This window comes from Myiozetetes cayanensis, unplaced genomic scaffold (assembly GCF_022539395.1).
Source record: "Myiozetetes cayanensis isolate MyiCay16 unplaced genomic scaffold, myiCay2020 scf9, whole genome shotgun sequence".
Taxonomy (NCBI): domain Eukaryota; kingdom Metazoa; phylum Chordata; class Aves; order Passeriformes; family Tyrannidae; genus Myiozetetes; species Myiozetetes cayanensis.
This window is the reverse complement of record NW_026088185.1, coordinates 30147008-30167015: the sequence shown is the minus strand read 5'-3', so window position 1 is coordinate 30167015 and position 20008 is coordinate 30147008. Positions and strand designations below refer to the sequence as shown.

Here is a 20008-nt window from a genome sequence, read left to right as displayed (position 1 = left end):
CCCAACATCCCCAGCCTGTCATAGAATCACAGAATATGCTGAGTTGGAAGTGACTCATCAGGATCATTGAGTCCAACTCCTGTCCCTGCACAGGATGCCCCAAGAATCCCACCATGTGCCTGAGAGCGTTGTCCAAGCGCTTCTTGAGCTCTTGACAGGCTTGGTGCTGTGACCACTGCCCTGGGGAGCCTGTTCCAGTGCTCAGCCACCCTCTGGGTGAAAAGCCTTTTCCTGATATCCAACCTGACCCCCCCTTGGCTTCAGGCCATTCCCTCGGGTTCTGTCACGGGTCACCAAAATGAAGAGATCGGCACCTGCCCCTCCCCTGGTGGGATCACATCCCCTGGTGAGGATGTTGAAGACCACAGTGAGGTCTCCCCTCAGCCTCCTCTTCTCCAGGCTGAACCGACCAAGTGCCCTCAGCCGCTCCCCACACGGCTTCCCCTCGAGGCCCTTCACCATCCTCGCTACCCTCCCCTTAGGCGCCCTCTAACAGCGTAATGTCTTTCTTGTACGGCGGTGCTGAAAACCGCACACAGCACTCTTGCGCTCCAGTCCTCTTGCGAACTGCGTGGCGCTCCCCTGCACTTGCCCCAACGCCCCCCAGTTCTGGTCCCCAACGCGTTCCCGAGGCGGAGGGGCGCGGTGCCGATGGGTGCCCGGGAGCGGTGCCGATGGATGCCCGGGAGCGGTGCCGATGGGTGCCCGGGAGCGGTGCCGATGGGTGCCCGGGAGCGGTGCCGATGGGTGCCCGGGAGCGGTGCCGATGGATGCCCGGGCGCACCCCGAGACTCTCCCTCCCCGCTGCCGAGCCCAGCGAGCCCCAGGGCCCGGCGGGCGCTGCGGAGGCTGCGCGGGGCGGGGACTGGGGAAGATGGCGGAGGCCGAGTGAGTGCCGGGGCTGCGGAGGGGCCGGGCCGGGGCTGCGGGAGGGAGGGTGGGACGCGCCGGGCCGGGTCGGGCTGGGCTGGTCAGCGGCGCCCCCGGCCCGTCCTGCCCGCGGGCTCCGGGACGGGGGTGACGCGGCGGGGGGCGAGTCGTCGGCGAGAGGCCGGCGGGGCCGTTCCCGGGGCGCCGGCGGGACCCTGTGCCCCGCGGGGCTGTCCCGGGCCCGTGGCCGCTCCGCCGGCCTTGCTGGAAGGGCCGGGCCGGGCCGGGCCGGGGAGAACCGGGTCTGGGGTGCTGGTGGTGCCCAGGCGGGCAGGGCTGCCGCGGGGCCCGGGCTGAACCGCTGCGCCCCAAGAAAGGGGTGGTTTGCTTTGGCAAGCGGCGGATGGTTTCTTGCCATCTCCTGCGCGGTGTTGCTTAAATAAATCTCCTCTTCCTCGGCCCCCGCAACGCCGCGCCGTGCCCGGTGTGTGTGTGTGCGGTGTCGGGAGTTGTGGATCTCTCCCGGTGCTCCCGCAGAGCCCTGGGGCGCACTTGCAGGACGGACCTTCTCATTACGAGACAGTTAAGTGACTAAGTGTTTCCAAAATGTCTGAGGTGGTAATTTACTCGTTGACTCTTTGTGCAACGCCAGGCACTGTCTGTTGGAAGGTTTGGGCTGAATCCGTGTGCCAGCGGGGAGGGGGAGCGCAGCTGAGGCTCTGGCAGTGCCAAACCTGTAGCTTTCAGTGCGGTGTTATAGTTGTGAATGAGCAGTCCCAAGAGACGCAGGCTCAGAAGTCGTGTTGGTTCAATATGTGATCTATTCCCATCTGAGAGGAAACACTCAGTAAAAAACAAGTCTTAAAAGGAGACATTGTCTTCTCTGTCTGCAGGCTCACTAGCCTCGTAGTCTGGGAGCAGGAGGTGATGTTGTCTTTAGAGATCTTATTTAATTTTCATGCAAGGTGATGATACTAAATATCTTTGCTGCACCAGAGCTTTCAGAGGCACTGAAGAATTTTTCATGAGCGTTGGTCACCTTGCTCTGTTCCCCTGTTGCTCTGTGGCGTGCCAGAAGGCCTCAGGGTCAGTACAAAATCTGGAAACAGGGATAAAACATAGGAATGATACATGTAGGGTGAGAAACCACCAGGTGAAAACTACTGCTACTTTAGGACCTTGAGTTACTTTTTATAAACATCTACCAATGTGTACCCACTCAGGTGCCCTTGCTGTGGTCAGGCTGTTTACCTGGTAGTAAAAATCTGCCGCTGTGACTTGCAGCTGCAGTGGTTGTATAAGAGCAGTGAGTGATTTCCTTGAGTAGCAAAGTCCTCTTACATTTTGCTAAGCCTTCACGATTAAATGCATATTTGCTGAATGACAAATAAAAGGAAATCGGATAAATGCAGGTTTCCTAGTCTGAAACTGGTTTCTGCCAGACTAAAATTGGACTTTTTTCAATCATTAGCATTTCTAGAAAAAAAAGTAAACAACAGTAAGATTTGATAGGTGTTTACATCAGTATTGCCATGTGGGACAGTGGGTGATTCTTAATTAGGTTGAAGATTGCTGTAGTTGAAGAATTACAGAAAGCAGAGTCTTGTTAGAGGGACATATCAAGAGATGGTATAAAAGGGGGAAATCATTGCTGTGGGGAAATTGTTAATAGATTTCGTCAAAGACTGGGGACTTGGGCCAATCTAAGTATTTAAGGGTTTGGAAACTAGATGATCTTTAAGGTCTCTTCCAACCCAAAGCATTGTATGGTTCTATTTTAGTTGATGACGTTGGTGCACAAAACAGGATGCAGTAATGATGCTTGCTGAGGACCCAAAGCTGGGAACCATTTGCAGGGCCAAAGAGGACTGAGAGATTGTGCAGGAAAAATGGAATGATGTTGAGTGTCAGAGTAAATAACATCTGAAATGCAGCATACAAGGGTTGGGGCTGGTACCAGGGAACAAGGATTTCAGTAACATGAAAGAGGAGAGACTGGGAAGTAGTAATGGATCATGGGACATGAGCAAACCACTTTATGACTGAAAAAAAAAAGAAACCATGACGCTGTGTGCTGCATAGTTGCTGGTTACAGAGAGACACAAAGGTGTGAACTTTCTTGTACGTCAGTTATGGCCATGCATTTAAAAAAAGGAATGTGCAGATTTCAGGAAATGCCAAGAGCTGTTGGGATGGTGAAGGAAGTGGAGAGTCAGGAGTTTAACTTGTTTTCCTAGGCAAGCTAAAGCTTAGAAGGGACATAACAGTTTGAAAGCCTCTGTTAGGCACAATATTCCTGCAGAGTTTGTAATTGGGACCTAGAGCCTCCAACGCAATGTGTTGAAAAGACTCCTGTAAATTCTGAGAATTCCTGTGATCACCTGTTGGGCAAAGCACTCAGGGACACAGATGAGACTCTCAGCTGAAAGAGTGATGTGTTTGTGATTCTGTGCTTTCTTTCCTGGAGGCTAAACGTATTATCCAAGCTCCACTTATCCAAGCAAACAAGCCATGCGATACGGAGGAGGGAAAAAAAATTTAGAGCACCTCCTTTTTGCTTGAGGGAAGTGTGTTGCAGTGCCTGTTGCCTTGATGTAGACATCAAGGGTAGCAATGTGAGTCAGGAAGCAGACTGAGAAGCCAGACACCTTGGTTGTCCTCTGTACCCCTAAGATGTGCTCATTGTTACAAATAATGTGGAGAATCAGCTGTGCAGAAGAGATCCTGTGTTTTCAGGAAGACACCACTGCCTCCCCAAATTGCCGGTGGGAAGCTGTGTGTGATCATAACTTTTTTTTTTCCTTTTTTTTTGTTGCCTTTTGGAACCTTTTCTGTCTGATGGAGGATGCCATGCTGTGGCATTGCATCCTCTGTGGAGTTACCTGGAGTATCTTAAGTAGCCTGGATGTTTTTAACTTCCCTTTCAGCTTTCAGTCAGCAAAACTGAATGCTGTGTCCTCTGCTCTGCTGCTGCATCTTCAGAGAGCTTCCTCTGGATCTACTGGAGTCAGGGAGGAAGGGGGATGGATGTTCTGGTTTGGCTCCCCATGTGCCATAAATAAGAGTTAACAGAAGCCGCCACCAGCTGGCAGTTTCAAATTTAAAAACAATGTCAGGCCTTTTTTTCTGAAGTTCCAGGTGGCTAAGCTGTCGATCAAAACCGTTGTTATACATGAATGTGGCACTGAATCCATGTATAACAAGACTCTTGATGGACAGGTTTTTTTAAAAAAGAGGGATTGGGATGGGAACTCTCCATTCCTGTAGTGCCTGCAGTTACTCATGTAGGATGCTGCCGAGTGCATGGGCAGGCAGGGCTCCTTTTACCTTCACCCTCAGGTGCTTTTGTGCCTGATTACAGTTATGGTTTGTAATAATACGTGGCAGTTTTCACCAAAAGTGTGTTACTTTGGCAAATACTTCTCTGTATTGAGGTTATTGCTCTGGTTTGCCAAGTTGCTTGCACTTACCAAGGGTTACAAAATGTGCACACTGCAGGATTGTTGAAATTCTGACTCCATCCTGAAAATTATTTCTCAGATTTCATTTCCAGTTGAGAAATGTTTTCTGGCATCTCTTCAAGAAGAGAGATCTATGAACCTCTGTGGCTGACTTGGAATTAAGGGCTGTGTTTACTTGCTTCTGAATTACATAATCTCCAGTTGTTGCTTAAAGGAGGGGAGAAAAACAATTTATTGTTACTACAAAGCAAGCCTTTCTTCCATCTGATACCAGTTTCATTTCTTCTCCTCCTCACTGTGGTTTCACATTCCTAGCTGTCCCATATCACGTGTTTCCTCCTCTGTCTCCTAACAGACAAAGCTATTTGTAAAACCTGTTTTCTTTGTAAGTTGTTTTTGCAGCTGTGGTTGTTTCTACTCTCAAATGACTAATTGCCTGCTCAGAAAATTCAGAAATAAATATAATAGACTTTTTTTTTAACCCAATCTCCAAATAATTTAAGAGAAATATATGAAATGTTTCTTATATCTGCGTTTTCACCCTTTCTTATTATTTTTCAGGGTTTGGGTGTCTCCTAATTGAAGAGAGTCAAAATACCAGTTGCAAGTGAATCCTCCTCAGTCAACCTGTTGGATGCCTCTGAGAACATAAGAAGTCATGGCAGAAAATGATGCAATGCCAACCTTACCAAAAAAGTGTGGCCCATATATTTCCTCTGTAACCAGTCGTGGCATGAATTTGGTAATTCGTGGTATAGTGCTGTTTTTTATTGGCGTATTTCTTGCATTAGTATTAAACTTGCTTCAGATCCAGAGAAACGTTACTCTCTTCCCCCCCGACGTGATCACAAGCATCTTCTCTTCAGCTTGGTGGGTACCACCTTGCTGTGGCACGGCATCAGGTAAGTTCAGTCACGTGTGTGCCTGGCGTGGAGAACAAAAAGTGGAGGGGGAGGTAGATAGTTACAAAAAACTAGATGAGAGGTGGGGAAGATAAAAATTTCTCTTCCATAGTCACTGCCCTTTTTGAACTGTTCCCATCCTTTCTGATCTCTCTGTGTGTACACAAATATGCACGTATCCAGAAATTGCTGTTTTTGTCTTAGAAGACAAGTCTGCTAACTTGTATTATTGTACCATTGTTAGCACAGCAATTTTTCTGCTTTTTATGCTGGGGTAGAGTGCAAGTTCAACAAACTTGAAAAACTGGTGCCATGTGTAACCTGGAGGCTGGGTTACAGGAATGTGCTCTCAGGCAGCCCTTGAAAATACCTCAGCAGTGTCAGACTGTGCAGCACACAGTGCTTTGTTTGAGCACAGCAAACCACCCTGAGAAGTACTCCGTTTTGTGGTCCAGCTTTCCATTTGTTCCTCGTTCCAGTTGGAAGTATGGCTTTAGCTTCATGGAGCTGGGAGCCCTGATGTGTCTCCAGAGGTGAGGGCAGGCAGGCAGCTCATATTGTAGAGGCACAGTGCAGAACAGAGCACCTCAGATGATGTGAGCATGCTCCATTTCTCCCATGACCACGTAGGGAGTTGAGGCTTTTGTGTATTTAGATAGTTAAGTGAGATGTATGCCCACTGCAGGTAGTAAGAAATATCCCTTTTCCCTCTTCTTTCAACTATCAAGGCGTATTCCATGTTACAAGCATGATAGGATTAGGCTTTCTACTTGGCTCTGAAAATCACTGATCCTGTGGGTCAGTTTCACGCTTTGCTAAGGGAATATTCTTAGCAGCCAGTACTGGAGGATTCTGCTTTAGTGAAACTGTTACTTGCAGGCAGTATCTTCCTAGAGGTCAGTTTTAATAAGATTGAGAAGTTCATGATTCTGGGCAGTAATGTGAGTCAATAAACTTGTTTTCAAGATGGCATTGCTGTCTTACTAATGGTAATATTTAAACCTGGGTTTTTTGCTAGTTTTTTTTTTTTTTAATACCTTTTTGAAATACTACACTCTAGATGTCATAGAGGAGCTTAATTTGAAAGGAAGCACTCCAAACAGTTTGCTGAATACGTCAGTTCTGTTCTCCAGTGGAAATGCATTTGGCATATTATGGTGGCAGTTACTTACCTGTCTTATCTGCTAGTTGTCTTAGTCCTTTTCTTGTTGTCTTGCCAAGATTGTTGATTAGGTTTTGGTTGATATCCTGCATTTACTGCATTTTTTTTTCATGCTTTAAGCTGGTTGTCTTGACAAATATTTCTGGTAAAGGTTTGATCTTTTATATGTATGGAGTAATGGGGTTAGAAATGACAGAATACCAACTTGCAGCAGCAATGCACAGGGATTGCAGTGTTTACTGCAGTGTTTGCATCAAAGGCTGTTTGCATCGGGCTGCACCCTGTGCGCTCTTAGGTCATCTGAGGACACTGCAGCTGTGAGTAGGAACTTGTGAAGGGTAGCTCTCGCAATCATCTCACAAGAAACTCGTGGGCCTCCCTGGATCTGACGGCTTGGTGGTTTTGATGGAATGACTGGATATGGCTTGTAAATTGTAGTCAGTCACTTGCTAGGCAGTTGCACTGCTTGATTTTAAGCCACCTGATTTCAAGATAATACAGATTTAATTGGCTTTTCCCAGCAGGAGTCACCCCTGTTGAGGTGTTCAGGTTCTTTCTTTTTCATTATCAGTCTTCTCCATTTTCTTCCCTTATCTTCTCTGCTAGCATACATCCAGGGAACCTCTGTGGTAAATGCTGATAATTCACCCATTTTCTTACCATTTGTACTTGCACAGCCTTCCTGGAATTGGCGTGAACATTTCTCTGCAGTATGGTTTATTATTATGAACAGAATAAAGGTATTTTGCATATTTATAATCAGTGGTGATCGAGGCTGCATTCAGAGAAGTCCTTTCATCCATCACCGTTATTAGTCATGAGTTTGGCCCAAGGCCTTTGGCAAGAAAATTGCTCAGAGAGGTTTTTTTTTCCGCTCCAGCTTTACCGATGATTTATTTTCCTGAATCCTGGAGATCAGTTTCCTCTGTTGCAGAATAAAGAGCATTTGTGTTGTTACCCCCAGCAGTGTGCTGGACTGAGAGCACTGGAGTCTGTACTGATGGCTCAGGCTCTGCCACACTCCTGCCACACCAGTGTAACATTATGCACCATCGTTAGTCCTCAGTGGGGTTGGTAACAGTCTTTTTAGCTGCAGTTGCAGTAGAGAACACGTTTATGAAGAAATATGGAAAGAGCATCGCCGTTCCCTGGGGCTGGAAGTCCTGTTTGTTTTCTGTATTCAACAGCTGCCATAGGCTCTTGGCTTTCTCTCTTCTGGGTGAGCATGATAGTGAACACTGAAGAAGAGAAAAACTTTATCCAAACAAAACCTGCTTGTAACAACAACAATAGAAAAAACAAAATACCACACTCTGCCTGCACTGTGGTGTGTTTGTTTTGCAGTTATTTAAACATGTATGTTTGAGGTGTGGGGCTTTCAAAAGTGCCACCCTACAGGTTATTACTGTTCTTCCTGAATTGCAGTGCAGATTTTGGTGTGTGGGAGAGCTCTGCCCCTAGTTCAAACTGTCTCTATATTGCTCCTTCTGCCAGATCACTGCTGCAGTGTTTGACGATGCTGCTGAAGTTTTACAGGGCTTTTTTAAATAATGAAATTCTTTGAAATTCCTCTTTGTTTACAGTGTATGTTTTTGTGCTATTTATCCTTACAGGTCTGTTTTAGTAGTGATTATAATTGTCAAAGTCTAGATAGTCTTTATTTCAGTTAAACGTTGCCAGTGCTTTAACTTCTGGGCCTTTTTTCTTTCCTGTTCTCCACAGCTGTGATTGGGTTATTGTACCCCTGCATGGACAGACATCTGGGAGAGCCACATAAGTTCAAGAGAGAATGGTCCAGTGTAATGCGATGTGTAGCAGTCTTTGTGGGAATAAATCATGCCAGCGCTGTATCCTTCGTTCAGATGAAATTGGTGATAACAAGTGGGTTTCCATGTAAAAAAACCTCACACAGTCTGTCACGTGAATTGTTAGTAAAGATATAACATGCAGAGTTTTTGCAAGGGACATGCAGAATATGTGTCAGTGTCGAACTGTTGTAGCAGTGTTGGAGGTGGTTAAGTCTCAGGTCTTTTTGCTGTGAAAAATCTTTTCAGTAGAAATGTCTCAGTATTAGGCTTTGTCTTACTTACAATCTTTATTTTCTTTGAATAATTAAAGTGTGGGAAAATATTCATGTGGTAGGTATTACAGAAAAGTGCTTTACGACATTCCAAGTTATGTCCTTCTAACACCACAGTAAGAGGTTGAATCCCAGTCTTGAGGTCATCAGCGAAGCACATGCACTTTGCAAAGAATGGGGAAAACTCAGGACCAGGAATACTCAGGACTATGCGACTTAAGGAAGTGTTGCTACCCCATTCTGCAAATGATGCCCTCCTTGATGCCAAAAGAGTAGTTCTCATTCCTGTGGTCATTCAGTAAGAGCAATTAGAAGTCAGTCAGCATGTTGTAGTACATTATACTCCTCCTAATTGAGTAGCTGCTCAGATGCATCCTGGCACAAGTGAGCTCAAAGGTGTCCCCTCTGAAGCAGCTGGGGACATGCTGTGGGTGACAGGGTGCTTTTCTCGTGGACTGGTGCACCTTGCTGGCAGTGCTGAGAGGTTTTGTGTAGTCATGCATAATGCATTCTCTGTCAGCTAAAGCCACTATCTGTTTGTGAAAATTGGGGTCTTTTAGAGTAATTAAAAAGGAAGTTGATCGTCTCTGAGATGCTTGTCTCCATCAGTGTCAGCTCCAACACAGTTCACAAAAACGGTGCTAAGAAATGCTGACCACCTGCTACTGAATCTCCTCATTCCCAGGAAAAGAGGGCAAGTTAAGTGAAAGGTGGGAAAACAGGCTGAGTTTCCACTGAGGTGGCTTGGCCCTCAGATAGGTTTTGTTGTTTGGTAGTGTTCCCACCCACTGCTCTCCAGAACGGCCGGATGAGCTGGAGCTGCGAAGGCTCTGAGTCACTCTGGCTGTCCCTCCCAGTCCTCACTGTCCTTGCCAAAGATGGACTAGGCTGGTGCTGTGGTTCTCACTGACCTGGCTCACCTGTTGGGTGAGCATGTGCAACTTTGCTGCTTTTAAGAAATACAAGAGAATTGCCACCCCCTCTCTGCTTGGGTCTGATTATTTACAGCAAACCTTCTGCAGTTCTCTAACAGTTGTTACCCATATTCCAGGACATCAGCAATGTACTGTCTGTATTTCCTCCTGGACAGCTCTCCAGTCTGCTTTCTCTTTGGCTGTTGCCAGTTCTGCACGTTGCTGTGTTTGGTGAGGGGTTTGGTCTTGTTTGACGGTTTTTCTGATGCTATTGATTTTTATCCTGTAATTATTTCAGTTAGTCAAACTTCTTTCTCATTTCCTCTAGGTCTCTCTCCAGATTTTTGTGCAGAAATAGAGCAGTGTTTTTTATATTGTCATCCCATAAATTTGCTTTCAGGCTTATGAAACTTGACGGCCTCCTTTTTAATTATCTGTTTTGAACAGGAGTTGGGAGGATGGGTTAGTGTTTCCAAAACATTTTGAAGGATGTGAAACACTACAAAGATATCTGGAATGACTTCATATTTCTGTCACATAGCTGACAAAACTGACTTTCTATATTGATTTACGTGAACGCTTTCCAGTAATATTTACATTTAGTTTTATAGAAAACAACATTTTAATGTTGAGCTTTATGTAAAGTGTTATTTAAATTAAACAAATTGCAATTAATTAAGAGTGATAAATACCTTTTTTTGGTAAATCCCTGTCACTTGGAGAAGTCTAATGCTAGATTTAAGTTTTCTTATCTACTGTAGTAAAGGACAAGGTGAGGATGAGATGTCCTTACTCTTGAGAGTAACATGTGCATTGTGTGTCTTTATAAAATCCTTGCAGTCTCTGATAGGTGTGGAATATCTTTGCTCTTGTACAGGGCCCAGAACCTAAAATTTGAAGTAGTGTCACAAGTTTTTGGTTTCCCGGTATATTGACAACTTTTACAAGGCTTATTTCCCTCACACCTGTAGCTGTGTGAGAGCTGACACAGGTAATGCTGTATAATAATAAGAAAAAAAAATTGCTTTACACTTGTATATGGTATTTCCGAACTTATCCTTAACAACCAGCACAGAAGGTGGATTTTGCCAACAATATCCAGCTGTCGCTCACATTAGCAGCCCTTTCGATTGGACTGTGGTGGACATTTGATAGATCACGGAGTGGCTTTGGTCTCGGAGTGGGAATTGCTTTCCTGGCCACGTTGGTATCACAGCTTCTTGTCTACAATGGAGTTTATCAGTAAGTATTTGCTCTCTTAAGGTTAAATTACAGTGTTCTGAACCTGTAACATAAAATTAGAATAACTGAAAGGGTATGATTTGACATGATTTCCAAAGCTGTCAGCACCTAATATTGAGCGTAGCATAAGTTGGACTGTTTATGAAAGCTGTTATGTGTGTGAGAAATCTAGTTGGAAGTTGCTAATTGAAATAAAATTGGTACCTTACCAATAATGTAACATGCTTTTTTCCAGTTGAGTAGATGCAGCTATAATCAATAAGAAGCCTCCTTTGTTGTTTTCTGCAAGTAATTAGATTTCTATAATATGTATCTTTTTGAGTTGAAATGTCCTAGTATCTGTGAATTTGCCTTGTGATTGGAGGACTCTCTGTATTGCACAATGATGAGCTCAAAAATGTGTGTTCTTTTCCAGATACACATCTCCAGATTTCCTCTATGTTCGTTCCTGGTTGCCATGTATATTTTTTGCTGGTGGAATAACTATGGGCAATATTGGCAGGCAGCTGGCAATGGTGAGTGGTGGAGGGGAGGGTTTATTGCCTTCCAGTAAATGTCCATGTCATTTCCTCCTCCATATATACCAACCAGCTATTTGACTCGTGGCTGTGCAGTAAGGCAGAAATCAGTAATCATTGCTTGTGCTGTTGTTCAGAGCGCAGCCTATGCTTTGCTTTGCACACTCTGTTACATACTTTTAGGTCCTGAAAGAACCAAGAGGTAAATAAGAGCTCCTGTGTTTGGGGAAAAGTCAGGCCATACCCCAAATCTGACCTGCTTTATCTGCTGCTCAGGGAGACAGAAATTGCAGCCACCAGTATGTGCACAGAACTTGTAGAGACCAAACTTACGTGGGTTAAGTTTAAGAAGAGCTGTTTTATTACCCATTTTGTAGAAAAGTCACTCTCATAAGTCTTTTTCATGAGTTATGTAAATTAATATTGTTTTGTCAACTTGTGTTTTTCAGTATGAATGCAAAGTCATTGCAGAGAAGTCTCACGAGGACTGAGAGGAAACAATATGCACCTTTTAAACAGGAAAATGTCTGACAAATGACTGTTGGAGGAGCATAAGGAACACTTGACTATGAAATTGCCAAAATGCAATTTTTTTCCCTTGAGTGGTATACTTTACTGCAATCTGTGATTGCTGCTTCTATAGAAACCTTGATGTCTGATTTTGATTACTGTGAAGTTATAATAGTATGCAATACATTTGACAATATTGGTTCAATTATAGGATTCTTTTTTCCAAATCTAAACAGTTTACCATAAATTCCTGTTTGTCCATAATGTTGCAGTGCCAAACTGAATCTTTGCACTACGTTTCTGTAGCTGAAACTTCTTGCTTCACTTTATCTTGAAAGTTTTGAGGAATATGTTCTTAGCAGCTAGTGAAAGACAGGGGGTTCAAATTTTGGAATGAAGATCTCTTTCTATGATGGTAGCCCATAATATCTGTATGAAATTTATGGATTACAGATGAACTTTGATGCAATAAGTAACTGATTTATGCCTGTTAACACAGTGTATCGTTCTTACTCACATTACAGGAGAGAAAACAATACAGGTTACGTGAGTTGTTGCCGTAGCATTTCATTGGTTTATGGTACCTGCCCAATATCACAGAATATAGAAATGGAAACTGAATCTAGAAATTACTTGCTATTTTTCCCCTGGTACAACCAATATACATGTTTGTGTATGAATTTATGTGAACCATCATCAGATGTGGACAGATTCTGGAACTGCCTGTGTGCTCAATGTGATACAGTTGGGGTTATTCTTGTACAATCCTTTAAGCTGATTTGTGTGGTTATGAAAAAAAGAAAACTTAGGGAATTTTTATTGCAAAATTTAATTCTGCTGAAGTAAATCAGCCACTACCATATAGTGTCATAAACCCCTCCATTACCAATGTTACTCCTGACAGTCCTTGCCTACCACCTGCTCTGTTGGCAGGGAGCAGCAGGAGGAGGCCAGGCTGTATTTTAGGTGCCGATGTAGCTGTTGTTTCTGTGACTGTGTGCAGACAACCATAAATGCATTTGTTCCTACAGCAGTTTTCTGGGCTAGAGAAATGCATTACCGCTGTTTTACAGGTGCCTGTGCACAGAAAGCTTGGCAGGACAGTAAGCTGAAATAGGCCGTGTGCTAATCAGTTCCCTTCTTAAGGATTTTAGTTTGTGACCCATATCTGGGGGCATATGTGGAATTTCCTCTTGGCTTTGCAGCTTCCTTTTAAGATCATGAGATAAAAGAACTTGTGCAAGAAGGCAGAAAGCAGACTTCAAGAGGACACTGCTAACCTGTGCCTGCAGTGACTTGGGCATGGGATGTTTCCACTTTGTTTTCCCCTTCTGTCTTTGTTGATGATGTTTTAATGTATTTGTTTTCCTTTTTTGTCTTGAAGTACTATTTTTTAAGTCTTCCATGAAAGGTTTATAAGACATGTTGCAGTCACCTAGGGAGGCTGGAGTTGGTCCAAAGAACAGATAGATGTTTAGACAAGTTGTTATTAATGTGCGAATGCGTTGTACACAAAGCTTGAACTAGGCTACTCTTTTTCAGTCTTATCTGCTTACCTCCAGGTCCAAAAGGTATGGAATGGAGTAGTCACAGAAGGAAAATTTATTGAATGGGGAATTGTAAAAGTAAAAAGCAAGTGTGGTATAAAGAGCTTGGTTCTGCATCTCTGCAAAGTATCATCAGCTTGTCATGGTTCCACAGCAGTTCAGCACCCACAGCACATGGTCATGTTTCAGGAAAGCACGTACAGAGGTGCTTTGCTTTAAGCAGAGGTAGAACATGTTTAAGTAGATCCATGACTAGAGGTTTTCTCTTAACCAAACCATATGGCAATAAGAAGCATTTTATTAATAAAACAGGAAACTGGGCATGAATGAAGAGTGAGTTTCTATAGGCAGGCTCTGGCGATTCGCTGAAGAAGCTGTTGAGTCTCTCTCTTACAGTATTTCATTTCATCCACCTTTTTTGTTTCAACAAATGCCTTCAGCTTGGTGGGCAGCATGATTGGGCAGCTTGAGTGGCATAAAAATTCAGATATTTCTTATCCTAACTGTAGAGAAAACATGGTACCTCAGTAGCCAGTGTGCTGACTTGGTAAACAATGTAGTTTCATCATGACCAGTGAGTGTGTACAACTGGAGATGAGTCACTTTTGTTGTTCACTTGGTGGTAGAACTGCTGTTACCTGCCAGTCTTGATACTTAGACAGAAGCAGCCTTGTGTATGTTCAAATGTGCAGTATGTGAGAAGTGGTTATTGTGCATCTGTGGCACCCACTTTACGGCACTTTGCACTCAGATTCAGCTAAACCTGGTTAGACTGTGCTCTCCGCTAACTTTTAAATTTCATTTTGGAAATTTTAAGCATGTTGTGCAAAGGCAGCAATCATCCAAAATAAATTTGGGTGGAGTCCTTTATTATATGTGTCTTACTGTTTTTTATTCTTACTTGACTAACGTCAATACAGGATCCCGTCGTGGGTGTCCTGTTGTTTCAAACTGCGCTGTAATTTTGTGGCTGATGTGTTCAAACCCCGGAAAAGGTTCGTGATGAGAATGCTGACACAGCCTTAACTTTAGTGGTGGGGGCATGCTGCTACTGTATAGCATGTCATTATAACATTAGACTCTTAAAAATGTTGTCCAGTAGAGAAGGAATAAGGTATATTTTCGATACAACTTTATAAGCACTATAATCTCTTCACCAGTTAAGCATCTTGAGGTCTATGCTGTTTAAACTGGCAAATTGCCGTTAAAAGCAAAATGTGCATTAAATACAATTACAACCTTGATTGATAGGTTTCTTCTTCCTTTAAGAAATTACACTGATTTTTAAAATACACTGAGTTGCCTTCTATCAGCAATCTCATAATAATTTTGACCATTTTGCTGGCATATTGGTTGCACACCTGCCTAGAAATACTGAAAAAGAAGCAGGCAAGATCAAATCAGCTGTGATTCTATCTTAATTAGCATACTGAGCAGCCTTGGAAAATCTGCCCTTTTGAATCTGCAGTGGGAATAAGTCAGATAACTCCCCTCGCAATACAGAAAATAGAGATTTAGATATAAATAACTGCTTTGAATATGAAAAAAACCCCACCCACAAACGGCAGAGAAACTCTTTAATATATTTGTACTTATTAATGTTCCGGTCTGGATATGAAGTGAATGTTATTCTGGTATTCACAGACTCCATTCATTGTGCCTATTGCTCCATGTCTCAAAAAGATGTGACCAATAGAGGTTTGGAAATGTGTAATGGAAAAGTGTCCAGACAGCGGTGAGGAAAGGGTGGGAGGAGAAGTTCGTGGGGGTTTGAGATGCAGTCCCACAGCAGGACAGAACCACAACTGAAAGTTGGGAGGAGTGCAGCGAGTGAATGGAAAAATCCTCTGTTTGTGTTGGCAGCCTGTGACCCAAAATTCCTAACTCGGCTGTCAAAATGCAGCATCCTGGGCGTGCCAAGTGTCTGACCAGGCAAATTACAGCCAGGGATAGAAATAACCGTAATTTTGAATAGTAAGCACTGAGATCAGCCAAAAGCATGCAAGCAAAGGTGTTTTGCTGGAAACTTAACCTCTCCCTCTCATCTGCAGCCTCTCCATGAGGAATGGAAACTCCCGGTCCTTCCAACCCAAGGGTGTCAAAAGGAAAGTCGCCTGTTTTGGGGAGAATATTCCAACTGCTGAGCTGCCAGGCTCTCACGAAACGCATCTTGTGCCTCTCTTTGTAACACGGCTGCCCTAAGCAGCCAGGAGGAGAGTAAACAAAGAAACTTTTCTTCCGTATCTTCTGCATCTTCCCTGCTGCCGTCTGGCTGGGAGCAGCCATGGGGACCCGTGGGCACACACCAGTCTTCCCTCTTTATCCTTCCCGGTATGCAAGGAAGGAACATAATTTCACCAGCTGCATCACCCCAGACATTTTGCATATGCCTTTTACAATTTTGGAGCAGTGTTACCAATCATTCCAATATAACCTGTGGAAATGATGTTAAATATCAAATGCAGTGCTTGTGAAAATACGAGCACAGCTGGGCAGAGGGAACGCGTGTCTTGCCGTGGGGAATAGCGATCCAATGCTGTTAGTTTTGATGCCAGTACTAAATGCAAAGCATGAGTAATTTTGCAGCTTAATGTTCAGCACTAAACAGTAAATGAAAGGTCAGTCCAACATGTTAACTGTCATGGAATAGTAAACACTCCTTTAATTGCTTCGGGCAGCCAGCTCGGATTTTTGGTGTCTGTTGTCATGTTTTGAGCAGCGTGGTCCAGAGCCTTGTCCTGATTGCCTCCCCCCAGCCAAATGACAAAGCCTCAAATTAAAGGATAAACTTTATGCCTGGGCTTTTGAGGTGGCATACTGGGACTTCATGCTTTGAGTGTTTAAAAGCCATGCTGGGGAAGAGGTGGGGGTCATTTGATCTGATTGGAGCCAAAATCCAGATTGAAATGTAGCTTGGCATTTTCTTGAGGTTTTGCTTTCTTACTCCTCAGTTCTCAGGCGCCAAAGTTCAGTAGCTCCTGTTACACTTTCACAGTTTGCTTTTTTAGCCTGCCCAGCACTACAGCAGATAGGAAGCAATATATAGGAATACAAAGAAATACAGAGGGAAAGGGCAGCTACTAATTTTCCCCAGGCCGAGCCAGGTGACAGCTCTGTGCCCTGCACATCCACGTCAGATGCACAACCTGCAGAGTCCTCAGATCAAGGTTCACAGGATTCTCTTTCTGTAGAGGCAGCAGTTCTGCCTTGTACTTTGCACTTAAAAACTTCTGTGTAGGAAGTGACCTGTTGTACTCTAGTTCTGCAGGGATATAAGCTCACATTGCAGAGCATTTTCAGGGGCAAGGGTCACAGCTGTAGCCATAACACCTGCTTTTTATGTCTTTGTGGTAGAAATCCTGAAATTGTGCCTTGCAAGCAAATATGGCTAAATATTTGTTGAAAGAAAAATCTGGATTTATAAATATGTTGCTGTCTGAATTCACAATGTAATTTTGCTATTTCTGTTCTCTGGTTAGTTCACTGGCCTTGTTATCAACTGTTTAGGTATTTAATAATTTTTTGGTAATCAAACCTCAAAGCAAGGATTTGTTTTCTGCAGTTATTCAGGGAAAATATGTGAACTAAAAAGAAAGCTGTGAGGAACAGGGCTGCAACTTAATTTACCAGAGAGAAATTATGCAAGGAGAACCTCCAGCATTTTCCATAATGTTGCAAGAAAGAAAAGGACAGTAAATGATCATTCTGATTGCACCATGGGTTTCAAAACAAGGGTAAGGGGAGTCTCACAGATGCATTTGTATTGACTTGTTCTGATCTCATCTGTTCTCCGAAGGCATCGCTTAATTGGCTATGATCAACAGAATGTGTTTTGGCTTGTCTATTTTCCTCCACCCCAGCTGTGCCAGTTGTTTCCTCAGTGACTAGGGGTGCCTGGGGTAAGCCTAGCTATGCCCCCAGGGAATTCTTGGGATTATGGCTTTAGCAACTCCTCGCTGAGATTGACACAGTCCTTTTGAACCGGGTGAGAAACTGGTGGTCTGGCCCAAGGCACTGGTTGGTAGTGGTGGGGTAAAGTGAGGGATGTGAGTCTATAGTGTTCAGGTGGGGTGAAAGGATGCCCAGTGCCTGTAAGGACATTAAGTGCATGTGTCACTTGCGAGTCCCAATGAAGAGCAAAGTTGCCCTGTTCTACAGATCATCATTTCTTGTCTCGAGTGGTGACATGCCAACAGTGTGCCAAAGAACATGCTTTTTTTCCTCCTCCTTACTCTTCATTTGCACAAATACAGAGGACCCTGAGCTAAGGATAGTTAATCCTGCTCTTGGAGCCAGGACTATATATAGGCTGGGTCAGCACTGAAAGACTCCACTGTTTCTTTTTAAAAACAAATGTTTGTTCTGTGCTGCATGTCAAGTGCAATCATTGCTGAATGAACTGACATGCAAAGCCAAGTTCTCAGCCAAACTGGCATAACTCCATCGATTTCAGTGGATATGCAGCATTTCATGCTGGTTGGGAATTTGACCCACTGTGTTTGAAAGGGATGAAATTGTTTAGACCTCACTTGTTTTCTAATGTGATATAGGTCAAAAAAATTCCTACATTGTGCAACAAGTAAGAGCAGCACACTGCAGATTTTGCCTTTCCCTCCCCTCTTTAAGCACTGATGGAAACTGTCGTCATCCCCTGAGATTTGCAATGTGTTCTTTTTATATGGGATATCAACTCTTCAGGAGAATCAGATCTGGCAGAGCAGATTAATAATGATGCAAATACAAAATGTTGGCCACCAATGAGCTTGTTGTCAAAAATGCTTGCCATGATCTTACCTTTTTTTTTTTGGTCCAGCATTTTGCTTGTAGGAAATTCAGCTGAGGCTTTGTGTTGGACCTGTGCCTGCTCTGATTAAACTGGGGAGAGAAAAATAATACTCCTTTGTGTGGTTTCAGACTCCTCTACCAACCAGTTTCCTCAAATCAGCGTATCAGGTGAAAATGCAGCTGGAATAGTGGCTTGATGAAGATGAATTGAAAGATCCTGAAGACTGATGTTTCAAGGACATGAATCGATGAAGTGATGTGTCCACTGCGGCCATAGGTGGCATTAGAAATATTAGACATGTAGTATTATGTAAGTAATAAATGTAGAAATGCAGTGTTAGGAAATAATGAAGCTGGTAGAAAGAGGGATTTATACCTGTTCCCTGGAAATGTTTTTTTTTTCCATGTTTGTTCTGCAGACTTTAAATAGTTGCACTGGTCCGGGGGTGAACTTTGGTGCAGTGAAGAGCAACAGGACAGGGGGTCACTTGATAAGCTGGCTGGATACAAAAGGGAATTCTGTTGAGATGTCAGGTCAAAGTGTCCAATGCCAAGACAAATACCAGTGATATTTGTACAGTTCACACATGGGCTTTTTAATATATTTTTTTTTTAATGTAAATTTATAAAGGAAAATCGCCTTCAAGTACCAAGGGACAGAGAGGGGTATCACGGGTTGCTTTTGCATTCAACCCTTAACCTCTGTGGGACTATGCTAGAAAGTATGAGGAGGAGTTGTTTCTTCAGACCCACACATGCCATTTAGGGTGCTTTATTGTACCCCAGCTCTCTGGATTTGCAGTGCATCTTAGGATGTGAAAACCACTGTGTTTCACTGCTTGGGATCAGCTCATGGGTAAATGGGGATGGCTGTGTTGCTCCCACAGCCTGTGGCTTGACAAATGTGGTCCCTTAATCTTTTCCAAGGAAATATAATAAGCTTAGTTGAAGCAGGAGTGGTTCCCTAGTCCCTTCTGTTCCATCCCAGCACTAATGCAGGGTCAGTGCAAAGGGAAGGCCTCTTCTTGTCTGTGGTATTGCCTCCTCCTGCCATCCACTAGTCTTAGAAGTGAGAAACCAGGGGTGCTGTGCAGCAGGAAAGGGACCCAATTGCTACCAGAAACCCCCAAATTTTCAGGAAAGTTTCAAAGCCATGGGGACAAGACATGCTTTCTGGCATCATCTGAATCAGCTTTTCATGGAATACCTACACTTTGGTGAGCGGTCAGACTTTGATAGTTTGTGATTTATAAGATCACTGTAACTAATGAAACCCAGAGGGATGTGGTGAGGTTGGTCATGTAGCTGCTACACAGAAGATTATTAAGGGATGGGACCTGGAATAGGGACCAGCCAACATATCTGATGTCTCCCTTGCACAGCTCTGTGAGGTGTGTGCTGAGATTTCACTGAGGAAGGACATAAACAGGCAACTGGCACTCGTATAGACAAATCTTTATGGATTTTATGCTCAACCTAATGTTGACTGATGTTAAAGGCACTTCCTGGGTAGGAAACGCTGCTAGAAAATTGTTTTACTTGAGCTCAGATAAATGATGCAGAGTATCTGATGCATGCAATGAAGATGAACATGTGTTCATTACTTTGGCATCTCTTAAGTTATGAAGGTCTGTTCATTCTGGTATCTAAAGTTCTTGAAAGCAGAATCTTATCACCCATTGCATCGTTTCCCTGAGATGGTTCACAATATTGTTTATCATAAGCACTGTTACATCTAGTCATTGATTAAAACAGTAACTTCCAACTTAATCTTCCCATGGGAACATAGTATTTTAGGTATTAGTTTCCCTGCACTTCTTCAGTATCAGACTTCTCTTCAACAAAATGCTATTTTTAATTAATTCAGCTGACCCTTTGTTAGGATTTCTGAAGTAAAAAAGGCTGATTAATGCCCAGGCACAATATCTATATTTTTTAAAAAATGCCTGCATTTCTTCTGACAGCCAGTTAACATCTAAAATATATACCTCTAAGCATTTACATATGCCTTTAGCTT

At 43.6% G+C, this 20008-nt stretch overlaps 2 protein-coding genes across 3 annotated transcripts in view; both read left to right on the top strand.

Annotated features, from left to right (window-relative positions):
- MARCO (macrophage receptor with collagenous structure) overlaps positions 1 to 20008 on the top strand; it is a 923899-nt gene that overhangs the window by 517556 nt on the left and 386335 nt on the right. The window lies entirely within an intron of this gene.
- On the top strand, positions 843 to 14079 carry INSIG2 (insulin induced gene 2). 2 transcript variants are annotated; one of them, XM_050340486.1, is made up of 6 exons: positions 843 to 888; positions 4893 to 5233; positions 8118 to 8242; positions 10465 to 10631; positions 11047 to 11146; positions 11599 to 14079. In XM_050340486.1, exons 2-6 carry the CDS (start codon positions 4990 to 4992, stop codon positions 11638 to 11640), a joined length of 678 nt encoding a protein of 225 aa, XP_050196443.1. In that variant the 5' UTR covers positions 843 to 888; positions 4893 to 4989; the 3' UTR covers positions 11641 to 14079. The 2 variants fall into 2 exon arrangements, with proteins under 2 accessions (XP_050196443.1, XP_050196444.1); XM_050340487.1 differs by lacking the exon at positions 843 to 888 and adding an exon at positions 1359 to 1452.